This window comes from Papaver somniferum, chromosome 6, assembly GCF_003573695.1.
Source record: "Papaver somniferum cultivar HN1 chromosome 6, ASM357369v1, whole genome shotgun sequence".
Taxonomy (NCBI): Eukaryota; Viridiplantae; Streptophyta; class Magnoliopsida; order Ranunculales; family Papaveraceae; genus Papaver; species Papaver somniferum.
In genome coordinates, this window is record NC_039363.1 from 45,521,770 (window position 1) to 45,535,760 (window position 13,991).

At 41.3% G+C, this 13,991-nt stretch overlaps 1 protein-coding gene across 1 annotated transcript; it reads left to right on the forward strand.

Annotated features, from left to right (window-relative positions):
* The first annotated feature begins 7,445 nt into the window (after positions 1-7,445).
* Positions 7,446-8,819, forward strand: LOC113290780. The gene has a single exon (XM_026540366.1). The coding sequence runs from the start codon at positions 7,446-7,448 to the stop codon at positions 8,817-8,819; it is 1,374 nt and encodes a 457-aa protein (XP_026396151.1).
* The last annotated feature ends 5,172 nt before the right edge of the window (positions 8,820-13,991 follow it).

Consider the following 13,991-nt stretch of genomic DNA (forward strand, 5'->3'; position numbering starts at 1 on the left):
CATACAACACTCAGATTTCACCTGTTAGCTTTCCCATCTATTAGATTACGTTTTCTGATACAATTCAAAACAACTACTCTTCCAGTTGCAACTATCCTGGTCTCAACACTCTCTTCACTTCCCTCCCCAAAACCAACCCTTCTCCTTCACTTTGTGACCAAAGAAAGTCTGGAACGGCCATTTCTTGGTTTAAGCCGGATTTGTACAGATTGATCTCTTGAATCTAAAGTACTCCCTTGCAGTACATTGTTTAGGGTTTATACTCGTTTCTCACCCACAACATGCGAAATTACTGAAACCAGTAGAAACTGTTTTCACCCTCAAACAATAACAATGATTGAGAACTCTTGTTTTCTCGTTGTTATAGCTACGGATTTTCAACAACGATGATGCTAAATTTACAACTTTTGGGATCATTGGAGTACTTGGGAGTGAAGAAGATTTCAAGTAATGTTGAATATTAGGCATGTGGAATAGGAGCTACAAAAGTTTATTTATATATTTTTTGTATTCCATATGTATTGATAGTTTTGTCACTAAAATTGACAAGGGGGAGATTGTTAGAGCATTCCTCGGTCGAACTCGCATGCGTTGCTATCTCAAACATGTTTGTCAATGATAGTGATAAAAACTATAAGTCTTGATTTCTAGTCTACTATAGATAAGGTCTCGGACTAGGATAGAAAGTGTAGTTGAGCTCAAGCACTCCATGGCAATGATCATACAAGACGAAGGACTATTCAAGGAACTGGTGGATCTTCATCGACTAAAAGGTATGTGGAGACTTGAACTTATCTATCACTGAAAAATCTATTTATATCCTATCTTGAGACAAAAGTTTTTTTGCTATATAGACTTAGATTATACACATTTCGTGTTCGATCCGAGTTTACCTCGCCTATCTATTTCTCGAAATATGTGTTGGTAATGCTTTTGCTTTATCCAAGTTCATCTTTACCTAGTGACTAAAGTCATGTTATGTTTCAATCACTTTGTAAATTGCTCTGACGAAAAATGGTTTGTGAATAACAATTATATATCGTTTTCTAAGAATGTATCAATGATTGAAATGATATTTTAAACTATATAACCATTTGGAGGATACAAGCATTGTCGTGGAAGCACATATATGTATAAGTCCTTATTGATTTAACCGAAGTTTGCGAACTTTGTTGATCAAGTGAACCGGAGAAGTGCATGAGCTAAGTCCGCGAACTGGCGAAGTTCTCAAACCCGAGAATTTCTGCTGGAGTTTGTGAAATCCATCCGGTAACTTAAGTCCGCGAACCCAGTCCGCGAACTTGAGTAGGTTATGTCTAAAAACGATGTGTAGTGAACTTATCTTTATAAACTAAGGAATGCAATTGCAAACCGTGGCTATAGAGTGCATTAACCGATTCATGTGAATCAAATCGTTTTTGCTTCAATTGTGTCTTGTGTAGTACATAAGATTTCCTTGCAATTGAACAACTCTCTAACTAGTTCATTTGAGTCATTTGAACTAGTTATGGTGAAGAAGAATATGGTTGATATGAAGGTGATCATATGGCTAACCATTTGATTAACTATTGTTGAACCAACTAATGTACAAGTTTGGGTACGGTTACACAAGCCCAGGAACGTGCATTTCATTTGTGTATAACAAGCTATGTTTTCGATTTAACCGTTGATAAATATTAGCTTGAATCTAAATCAGGTTTTCATCTAACGATGAATATTGAATGCTTTGTTACCAAGCTAATATTGATTGCAAACCCTGATTTGAAAGACTATATAAGGGAGAACTGTAGCAACTGGGAAACCTAATCCCCATATATTCAGTGTGATACTAGTTTTGCTAAGCTAGAGCCGATTCTCCTTTAACCTTTGGTTTCTTCTTCTAAACCAGATTAACGACTTAAAGAATTCATTGGGATTGTGAAGCCAGACCGGTACTACTTTTCTTGTAGTTGTGTGATCTGATCTTGTTTTTTCTATCGTACGAGTACAATTGTAATAATTGGCCTGATATTTCTATCTCGATAGGCAAGATAAAAAGTAATCACAAATATCTTCGTCTCATCGTTTGTGATTCCACAATATTTTTTTTCGTTGCGTCCATTAAGACTATTGTGATGTGATTGATAATACTAGGCTGTTCTTCAGGAATATTATTTCGGATTATCAATTGGTTCATGTTCACCTTGATTTATCAAAAGACGGAACAAAACTCATAGATATATTCGTGGGAGACGGATTTATCTATTATCGTAGACTTTTCTGTGTGATACAGATTTCTTTATTAAAGTATTTGACTTTGGGTCGTAGCAACTCTTAGTTGTGGGTGATATCAGCTAAGGGAATCAAGTACGTAGCATCCTGCTGGGATCAGAGACGTAGGAGCATAATTGTACCTTGGTGTTTGTTGGTGAAAACAATTTCTGTTGATTTCGGTAATTTCAAGTGTATGAGTGAGAAACAAGTCTAAACCCTAAACAATGTACTGCAAGGGAGTACTTTGATTCGAGAGATCAATCTGTACAAATCCGGAAACCAAGAAATGGCCGTTCCAGACTTGCTTCGGTCACAATGTGGAGGAGAAGGGTTGGTCTAGGGAGGGAAGCGAAGAGAGTGTTGAGACTAGAATAGTTGATTCGGGAAGAGTAGTTGTTTGTCGAATTATATCAGAAAGTGGAAAGCTAACAGATGGGAAATCTAACAAGTGATTTTTGAGTGTTGTATTCTCCTGACCAAAACCTGTCTTTGGTGGAAATAGGTGAGACCTATTTATACAAGTCGCAACGAAACGTACCCTGGTCTCGTAAAAAGTGGAAACAATTAAGTAAATGGAAGAAAATGGTAATGGGTAACGCCAGGGATTGATGTTTCCATAATGAAGGAAATGTTTCACCATTACTTCTTGTATTTACTAACCACCTCACCCTTATGACACTTTCCTGTAACGGGTGTAGTGTACGCCGCACGTTGTAAACCGCCATACCAATACCCTGATGAGCATCCCCCAGTTTGTGACATGTTTTGATATCTCGAGTGTTTTCATGGAAAACGTGTAGCATGTTGCTAAAGTATGGAAAGTTAAGATTGAGAGGTTTGCCGATTCGGTGGCGATATTCGACGGCCGAGATTTTCATCTCAAGAGGAAGGGTAGTCTTTGATCATGGCTACCCTCTGTTGGCAGCCAGTGGAGTGGCCGTGGCATGGCTTGCGCATGCTCTTGGCGTGGCCAATTAGGGTTTGGTGCCGTGACCAAAGAGTTGGCATCGTACCCAAGAGCGTGCCGTGGACAAGAATTGGCATCGTAGCCAAGAGTTTTCCACAAGTCGTTTGGTTTTTGTGGCAAGCTTGTACGACTAAGATCTGCATCTCAGAAGGAAGGGAAGGCGTTGATTGTGGCTACCTTCCGTTTGGCAGCCAGCGGCATGGTGGCATGGCTTTGGCGTGGCCAAAATTAGGGTTTGGCACCGTGATCAAAGAATTGGCATCGTAGCCAAGAGGTTTCCACAAGTCGTTTGGTTTAGTGGCAAACTTGTACGGCTGAGATATGCATCTCAGGAGGAAGGGTAGCCGTTAATCGTGACTACCTTCCGTTTGGCAGCCAGCGGCATGGTGGCGTGGTCGGCATGGATTTTGCATTGTCAAATTGGGGTTTGGCACCGTGATTAAAGAATTGGCATCGTAGCCAAAAAGTTTCCACAATTAGTTTGGTTTGGTGGCAAGCTTGTAGGATGAGATATGCATCTAAGGAGGAAGGGTAGCCGTTGATCGTGGCTACCTTCCGTTTGGCAGCCCACGGCATGGTAGCATGGCCAACATGGATTTGGTGTGGCCAAATTAAGGTTTGGCACCGTGACCAAAGAATTGGCATCATATAAAAGAGGTTGCCACAAGTCATTTAGTTTGGTGGCAAGCTTGTACAGCTAAGATTTGCATCTCAGGAGTAAGGGTAGCCGTTGAACGTGACTACCTTCCGTTTGGCAGCCAGCGGCATGGTGGCATGGCCGACATGGATTTGGTGTGAATAAATTAGGGTTTGGCATCGTAGACAAGAGGTTTCCACAAGTCGTTTGGTATGGTGGCAAGCTTGTATGGATGAGATCTGCATCTAAGGAGGAACGGTAGACGTTGATCGTGGCTACCTTCCTTTTGGCAGCCAGCGGCATGGTAGCATGGTCGGCATGGATTTGGTGTGTCCAAGTTAAGGTTTGGCACCGTGACCAAAGAATTGGCATCGTAGCCAAGAGGTTTCCACAAGTCGTTTGGTTTGGTGGCGAACTTGTACGGCTGAGATCTGCATCTCAGGAGAAAGACCTTCTGTTTGGAAACCAGCGGCATGGTGGCATGGCCGGCATGGCTCGTGCATACTTTAGGCGCGGAAAAATTAGGGTTTTGGCATAAAACGTGGAATTTGGCATTGCGACCAAAAGTTGCCACACGTTTGGTGGTGAATTTGTACGGCTGAGATCTGCATCTCAGGAGGAAGGGTAGGCGTTATCGTGGCTACCTTCCGTTTGGAATCCAGCGGCATGGTGGCATGGACGGCGTGGCTCATGCATAATTTAGGCGCGGCCAAATTAGGGTTTTGGAATAAACCGTGGAATTTGGCATTGCGACCAAAAGTTGCCACACGTTTGGTGGAAAGCTTGTACGGCTAAGTTCTGCATCTCAGGAGGAAGGGTAGGCGTTGATCGTGGCTAACTTCCGTTTGGCAGCCACCGGCATGGTGGCATGGCCGGCATGGCTTTGGCGTGGCCAAATTAGGGTTTGGCACCGTGACCAAAGAATTGGCATCGAGAGGTTCCACAAGTCGTTTGATTTGGTGGCAAGCTTGTACGGCTGAAATATGCATCTCATGAGGAAGGGTAGTCGTTGATCGTGGTTATCTTCTGTTTGGCAGCCAGCGGCATGGTGGCATGGCCGGCATGAATTTGGCACCGTGACCAAAGAATTGGCATCGTAGACAAGAGGTTTCCACAAGTCGTTTGGTTTGGTGGAAAGCTTGTACGGCTGAGATCTGCATCTCAGGAGGAAGGGTAGTCTTTGATCGTGTCTACCTTCTATTTGGCAGCCAGCGGCATGGTGGAATGGCTGGCATGGCTCGTGCATACTTCAAGTGTGGCCAAATTAGGGTTTTGGCATAAACTGTGGAATTTGGCATTGCGACCAAAAGTTGCCACACGTTTTGTGGCGAACTTGTACGGCTGAGATCGGCATTTCATAAGGAAGGGTAGCCGTTGATCGTGGCTACCTTCCGTTTGGCAGCCAGCGGCATGGTGGCATGGCCGGCATGGCTCGTGCATACTTTAGGTGCGGCCAAATTAGGATTTTGGCATAAACCATGGAATTTGGAATTGCGACCAAAAGTTGCCACAAGTTTGGTGGCGAACTTGTACGGCTGAGATATGCATCTCAGGAGGAAGGTTAGCCGTTGATTGTGGCTACCTTCCGTTTGGAGGCCAGCGGCATGGCATGGATCGCGCATGCCTTTTGCGTGGCCAAATTAGTGTTTGGCGGCACAAACCGTGAAATTTGGCGTTGCGGTAAAAAAAGTTGCCACAGGTTTAGTGGCGAACTTGTACGTCTAGATATGCATCTCAGGAGTAAGGGTAGTCGTTAATCGTGGCTACCTTCCATCGGTAGCCTGGCAACTTTTTCTAAATTAGGGTTTGGCATGCCGAAACCCTAATTAGCCCCCTTTAGTAGAATCGTTGTAGAATTCTCGTACGAACTCAGATTTTGACGGTCCGCCCCTTCATTCTGATCGGAAAAGAATTTCCCATCTCTCTAAGAGGGAATATTTAAGAGGGATGTTGCGGGCCCGAGGTGGCATAGATGCACCTGTGGCATGGCGGCATGGCTCGTGCATGCCTTCAGCAAAGTGGCGTGGCTGGCATGGATCGTGCATGCCTTTGGCACGGTGGTGTGGCTGGCATGGCTGGCATGCCTTCGGCGCAGAGGCGTGGCTGGAATGGCTGGCATGCCTTCGGCACGGTGGCGTGGCTGGCATGCCTTTGGAACGGTGGTGCGGATACGTCCACTTTGGAGTGGAAATTAGGGTTTGGCATGTCGAAACCCCAATTAGAATATACGGCACGCGCGGTTGGCATGCGCGGCTGGCATGTGCGGAGATGATGCCAGTAAATACTATGGGTTCTGCCGCGGAACGTAGCATATATAAAAAAAGGTACCCTGGTAAATTTCATGTAGACATATTGAACGACTCAATAAATGTGCTAGTGGAGATATTGGTACTCACGGCTTCGTTTCCTTACAGAGTGACGTCATGTCAGACCGAGGTTTTACGATTTTAACCCTAAGCTAAAAACCACCATCAACACTTGGATCAATGTGAGATTGGTTGGGGTTCAACTACAGTCCATACCGAAGTTAGTTTGGAGTTGGCTAGTGTCTGTAGAGGCTTAATACAGTGTGTGTTCAATCTGGACTAGGTCCTGGGGTTTTTCTGCATTTGCGGTTTCCTCGTTAACAAAATTTCTGGTGTCTGTGTTAATTTTTTCCCACATTATATTTGTTTATATAATTGAAATAATACAGGTTCTGCATTGTTCAATCAATTAGAATATCTGACCTTTTGGTTGTTGATTTAAATTGATTGACACTTGGATATTGGTCTTTGGTACCATCCAAGTTTATCTCTCTTGTATTTAAATTGAGACTCGCAGTTTGCTTGAGTAAGATTTAAATCGATAAATAGAGATAAAAACTCTTTGATATACTTTTTATCTAGATTGAGTCTGACTGTTTAGTTGATTCTCTAGAAAGTATACTGGAGTTTGTCCATACAGATTGCTCAGCGAAATATTGGGTGTGGTTGTTAGACCCCCGCTTTTTCAGTCCACATCACCAAATCACGGAGCAACTTATCATCCAATATTTTTATGAAGGACTCTTTATAAATAATAGGACAATGATAAATGCCGCAAGTGGTGGAGATTTAGTTGACAAGACACCCGCACAAGCAAGAGATTTGATTGAGAATATGACATATAATTCACAGCAATTCTCCACCTGATCAGAAACTCTCTTCAAGAAGGTAAATGAGGTTGGTGAAGCTTCTCATATGGAACAAAGGATGAGTAATATGGAGAGGATGATACAACAAATTCCTGCAGTGATTGTTCCATCGCATGAAGGCAATATGGAGCACAAAAAATGCTATGTACCAGAATCATCAAAGGCCGATACACGATCCGTACTCCAGCACATACAATCCGGGTTGGCGAGATCATCCAAATTTCAGTTACGCCAACAAGTGAGTTGCAGAAAATCCTACTTTCAATCAACAAGGAGGGTACCAATTCATGCAAAGAACACAACAAGAATCTCAAGGCACAAGTGTGGATCACAAGTTTACTTTTTTGATGCAAGTTATGCAAGAGATTTCAAAGACAATTCAAGGCTTCAACCAATTCCAGCAGAAATTCGAGATGGCTATGAGAGATGTGCAAAACCAAGTCAGTCAATTGGCTAATGATATGAATCAACTCAAGGAACAAGGATCTGGAAAGCTTCCTTCTCAACCATTGAACCATAAGGAGAATGTCAATGCTATTGAGTTAAGAAGTGGGAAGCAAGTTAAGCAACCGGCAACATTACCAAATGCTAATGGTCCTGTTTTAGACCAAGAAGTGGACGAAACAGCCCCTAACAAGGCTGATTTGGTAAAAAATTCTCACTCTAAACCTCTTGTTTCTACTAATGTGACTTCTCCTCCTTTTCCTAGTAGGTTTGCAAAGTCCAAGAAGGAGACACTGTACAAGGAGATTTATGAGATCTTCAAGAATATCCAAGTGAACATACCACTCCTTGAGGCGATAAGGCAAGTTCCTCGCTACGCAAAGTTCTTGAAGGAATTGTGCACTAACAAGCACAAATTGGTCGGTAATGAAGTTATGTATGTGGGTGAGAATGCTTCCGCGTATCTTCAAAATAAACTCCCACAAAAGTTAAAGGATCCCGGTAGCTTCACTATACCATGTACAATTGATATAACCAGGTTTGATCGTGCTTTACTATACTTAGGTGCAACTATTAATGTTATGCCTGCCTCAATATATGAATCGTTAGACCTTGGTCCTCTTAAGGATACTCGTATTATCATTCAACTTGCTGATAGGTCCACTACATGCACGAAAGGGGTTGTGGAAGATGTTTTGGTGCAGGTTAACGATCTTATTTTTCCTGCAAATTTTTATGTTCTAGATATGAGGGATGAAGATTCTTCCTCGTCTACACCTTTGTTGTTGGGTAGACCTTTCATGAGAACTGCTAGAACTAAAATTGATGTCTTTAAAGGCACCATAACAATGGAATTTGATGGTGAACCCATAAGTTTCAACATCTTTGAGGCTATGAGATACTTGAGTGACGTACATTCTTGTTTTTCAGTTGATGTGGTTGATTCTTTGGCTCAACAGATGTTCGAGTTAGATGGCGATGATGCATTAGATAAAGCCATAATCAAGAGTTTAGATTGTGCAAATCATATTGACATGAAAAGTGATATTGAAATGTATGATGAGATTAAAGAAGTCATTTGCTCTCTTACTGCATTACAAGAACTCTCACCTAGAAATGATTTTTCTTATATTTCCTTACCTTGTACTAATGATAAATACTTGCCATCGATTTTGCAGGCACCTGTCCTTGAATTGAAACCTCTTCCATATCACCTCAAGTATTTCTATTTAGGTGATAAGGAAGAGTTACCAGTGATTATTGCCAAAAACCTCACCAAGGTGCAAGAAGAGAATCTTGTTCGTGTGCTAAGAGAATACAAATCTTCCATGTGTATGCACTGAATACTTCTTGAGGAGGGGGCAAAACCAACAAAAGAAGCTGAATGTCATTTGAACCCTCCGATGATGTAAGTGGTCAAGAAAGAAATCCTGAAGTTGTTGGATTTAGGGGTTATCTATCCCATATCCGATAACAAATGGGTAAGCCCGGTTCAAGTCGTTCCAAAGAAATCCGGCGTCACAGTGGTGAAAAACGAAGATAATGACCTAGTTCCAACTAGAATTCAGACAGGTTGGAGAGTATGCATTGATTACCGGAAGCTAAATTCTACCACCCGAAAATATCATTTTCCCTTTCCATTTATTGATCAAATGCTTGAGAGATTGGCTGGACAATCTCACTATTGTTTTCTTGATGGTTTTTCAGGTTATAATCAGATTGTAATAGCTCCGGAAGATCAGGAAAAGACAACTTTTACTTGTCCATTTGGCACATTTGCGTATAGACGTATGCCATTCGGTTTGTGTAATGCTCCTGGCACTTTCCAACGTTGTATGGTAAGTATATTTTCAGATTATGTTTCTAGCATCATAGAAGTATTTATGGACGATTTTAGTGTGTATGGAGATTCTTTTGACAAGTGGTTAGATAACCTTACACTTATACTTAAAATATGCGTAGAAACTAATCTTGTGCTTAATTGGGAAAAGTGTCACTTTATGGTGAATCATGGTATTTTTCTAGGCCATATTGTATCCTCTAGGGGGTTAGAAGTGGATAAAGCTAAGATAGATGTGATTAGAAACTTATAATACCCCACAACTGTGAGGGAGGTTCGTTCTTTTCTTGGCCATGCAGGTTTTTATAGGAGGTTCATCAAGGATTTCTCCAAGATTGCAATGCCCTTGTGCCGACTGTTGCAAACAGATATGACCTTTGATTGTGATATGGACTGCAAAAAGGATTTTGACACCTTGAAAGAGTTGTTGACTACTGCACCCATCATCAAACCACCGGATTGGAGCAATCCCTTTGAGTTATTGTGTGACGCTAGTGACTATGCTATGGGAGCCGTGTTGGGACAGCGAGATGGTAAAGTTCCCTATGTCGTTTATTACGCTTCTATAACTCTTAATGGCGCACAAATCAACTACTCAACCACTGAAAAGGAGCTCTTTGCCATAGTGTTCACGCTTGAAAAATTCAGATCTTACTTGGTGGGTACGCAAGTGATCGTTTTCTCCGATCATGCCGCGCTTCGATACATGCTTACAAAGAAAGATGCTAAGCCAAGGATCATTAAGTGGATCCTTCTTCTTCGAAGTTTCATCTCCAAATTAAGGACAAGAATGGAAGTGAGAATACTGTGGCAGATCATTTGAGTAGATTGATTACCTCCGAAAAAGCAATTCCCTTGCATGATAGTTTTCCGAATGAGCAACTTTTTACTGTGGATAACATAGCTCCATGGTACGCTGATATTGTGAACTACTTGGTAACAGGACAAGTACCTAGTACCATGTCAACTTTTCAGAAATTGAAACTCAAGAAAATCTCCAAGCAATATACACGGGATGAACCATATTTATGGAAGCATTGTGCTGACCAAATTATGCGAAGGTGTGTCCTAGAATCCGAGTTTCACTCTATTCTTAATTTATGTCATTGATATGCTTGTGGAGGCCATTTTGGGTCCAAAAGAACGACACTCAAGGTTCTTGAGAGTGGTTTCTATTGGCCCACTCTATTTAAAGATGCATACTTGTGTTTTTAAAGCTCGTGATAGGTGCCAACGAACTGGCAATCTAGGTGCTAGAAACCAAATGCCACTAACACCAATTCTCCCCGTAGAGATATTTGATGTGTGGAGTATCGATTTTATGGGGCCTTTTGTGAAATGGTATAGGAATCTTTATATTATTCTTGATGTTGATTATGTTTCTAAATGGGTGGAGGCTAGAGCCACCAAGACTAATGATTCTCAAGTTGTTTGTGAGTTTGTGAAGGAACAAATATTCTCTAGGTTTGGCACACCCCGAGTGGTGATTAGTGATGGAGGTTCCCATTTTCAGAGATCCTTCCACGCTCTTCTCAAGAAGTAAAACGTTACTCACAAAGTTGGCACTCTGTATCATCCGCAAACAAGTGGACAAGATGAAATTTCCAACCGGAAGATTAAGTCAATTCTAGAGAAGACCGTGAATACTACAAGAAAATATTGGAGCTTTAGACTCAATGATGATTTATGGGCATACCAGACAGCGTACAAAACTCCCATTGGAATGTCTCCGTTTAGGATGATTTAGGGAAAACCTTGTCATCTTCACGTAGAACTTGAACACAAAGCTTTTTGGGCCATCAAGATGTGCAACATGGAGTTAGATTCCGCAGGGAAACAAAGAAAGCTTCAACTTAATGAATTGGAAAAAATCCGCAATGATGCATATGAAAGTTCACGCATTTACAAGGAGAAAACTAAAGTTTTTAATGACAAGATGATTTCTCGGAAAAGTTTTGTTATAGGGAAGAAAGTTCTCTTATTTCATTCTCGTCTTAAGTTATTTCCCGGTAAACTTAGGTCCCGATGGGTTGGACCATTTTTTATTACTAATGTGTTTTATCATGGTGTAGTGAGCTTTCTAGTCCAAAAACAGGAAAGATTTTCAAGGTGAACGGTCATCGAGTGAAACCATACTATGAGCAATTTGTGACGGAGAATCAAGAGGTCATAGAAAAGACTGATCCACTCCCTCTGGAGGAGTAATTAGAGCTGAAAGTCGGGCTGACGACTTTAAACCAGGCGCTTAGTGGGAGTCAACCCACTGGTTTGTGTTTCTTACCTTTCATTTTTCTAACTTTTAGTTTTTCTTATGTTTTATTATGCTTGCATCATATTAGGATTATCTGTCTTGAATCATACATTAGAACCATTTTCCATTGAGGACAATGTCATGTTTAAGTGTGGGGGAAGGATTCCATAAAAAAAGATTTGATGTAGTAAAAACTCCGACTTTTAGAGATTTTTGAAACATATATAATGAACACTAGCCTTTCTAAGTAGATGGGATTTTTTCTCTTGATGATGAGGTGTATATATTAGCTGAGTCGGGATTAAATGCCAAGTAATAGCTTGTTTAGTCTTCATTCTCTATTTTTCAAAAGTAACTATAAGTTGGAGTATAGGTTTTGTGGGTAAACCTCTCGTAAACCCTCACGGGACTATAACTCGTCCACTAGGGACGCTTAGTGGTTCAAAAAGGCTTGTTATATTCCACTAAAAGTAACCGTAGCCTCGACGAAACAAAGTTGTTGTATATTAGATTAATTTAATTTGCTCGAGGACTAGCAAAGGTGAAGTGTGGAGGAATTTGATAGGTATCTAAAACACCCAATTTTAGTAACGCTTTCTTACACTTTTCTTCTTAGTTCTCTTGAAATTTTGTATATTACGTATCTTTTCTTTGTTTTTAGGTACCATGGCTTAAAGTTGCGAAAAGGAAGGAAAAGCGTCACTAATTTTGTTTTCTTAAATGTTTTATATCAAGAAAATTCCCAAGACATATACTCCATCATAGTTTCAATTTGATTACACAAAAATGGAATTTTGTGTGGTGGTCATGTGGCCATTTCATGGAGGGCATTTTATTTATAAAAAAAACAGAAACAAAAGAAAACAGAAAAAAAGAAATAAGATTCAGGACTGTGAGTGCATGTCACTCAAGGGAGTCACACAACTCAAAAATGAAATTAAGTCTCTTTGTTTACACAGAAAGGGGATCGAGTCCATCAGTTCAATCCAGCAGAGGCTACATCTTTCCTTGTTGTTTTCCGGAGATCAAGATGGGCATTTGAGCGAGAATCAATTGAGAGAAATACAATGAATCCAGTGGTTGTTTACAAGGGTTCAGTGAGGAGTTCAGCTGAGAAGAAGAAGGAAGATGGAGTAAATCTGATGTTGTTCTGGACCAGAAAACAGGGAAGAGATTGAGCTGTTAAAGTCACGGATTCTGCTGAGTGTTTGGGTGAATCAGTGGCTTGAGTATGAGTGGTAGTTATAGCTCAAATTGCAGGTTGTTGGGTTCGAATTGGAGGAGAATTGGGTCTGTCTTATGACTGAAATTCAGACGGAGAGAATATTGAAGACATTCGTGTTTCTGTCGAGCTATTTGGAGTTCTTGAGCTGAAATTCAGATGCGGTCTGAACTGATGCTGTTGTTGTTGGTTTGGGACAATAAATGGGAGCTTGAGATGAAGTAGAAGTTTGGGTTTGAACTCAAGAGATCCAGGAAAGAAGAATTTCTTACATCTCCTCTTTTCTCTGTCTGTACAGCTAGAAAGTGATGTTGTTGTGGTTGAAAGTGGCAGGAACTGATGCTACTGCTTATGAATTGTGGATGTTTTCGCAAGGCCTTGACAGAGCCACAGTTGAGAAGGAACGAAATGTCTCCAGTTGTAGTGGTTCTCGACAGAGTTGGAGTATGTGCTGGTACTGTTAAGGCTAGCAGAGAAGTGGTGTTGTCTGCAAATGAAGAAGATGAGTTTGGTGAATTGTTGGCCTGAAATCTAGCCGGAGGAGATGCTGATGCTGTGAGTTAAATGGGTTGCAGTTGACAGAACATAATGCTGCTTCCATGGTCATGCGGATTGTGTGGATGAACTGAATTGGAAGTTCAGGTGGAGTTGTTGGCAGCTAGAAAGAAGAGAGGAAAACCAATTATGTGCAGCTAGGATCCATGACTCTGTATGCAGTAAAGGAGGTATACTTAGCAATTCTTAGAAGCCTGGTTAAGGTGCTGAGACGAGGAAGAATATAGGGTGCAGGGTGACTCGCAGATTTGGTTAGTGTTGTGGAAGATTTGATCAAGGCTAAGCAACACGAACATGACCAGTACTGCACCATTTGTTTGCTGGTTTTCCGTGAGTTTGTGGCTATGTACAAGGGGTGTTTGGCGGAGGCTTGGACCTGATTCAGAAGTCTACAGGCGCAGAGATTTGGTGAAATTCTTGCCGAGAAAACAGCCAACAGGGTAAGCAAACTTGGGTACCAATTAATCTCGGTATTAGATAGAGTTTGGGTACATGAAGTCAGCCAAGAAGGGGTGCTTCAGTCGTTAATTATATGAGATGAATGGCTGTGATTTAAAAGCTGGTAGGGTTTGTGAATGTGGAGGTTGTTGGGTGTTGATCAAGTCACAATTTTACAGGGCAGAGAAGATATAAAAGAGAGGCGCAGA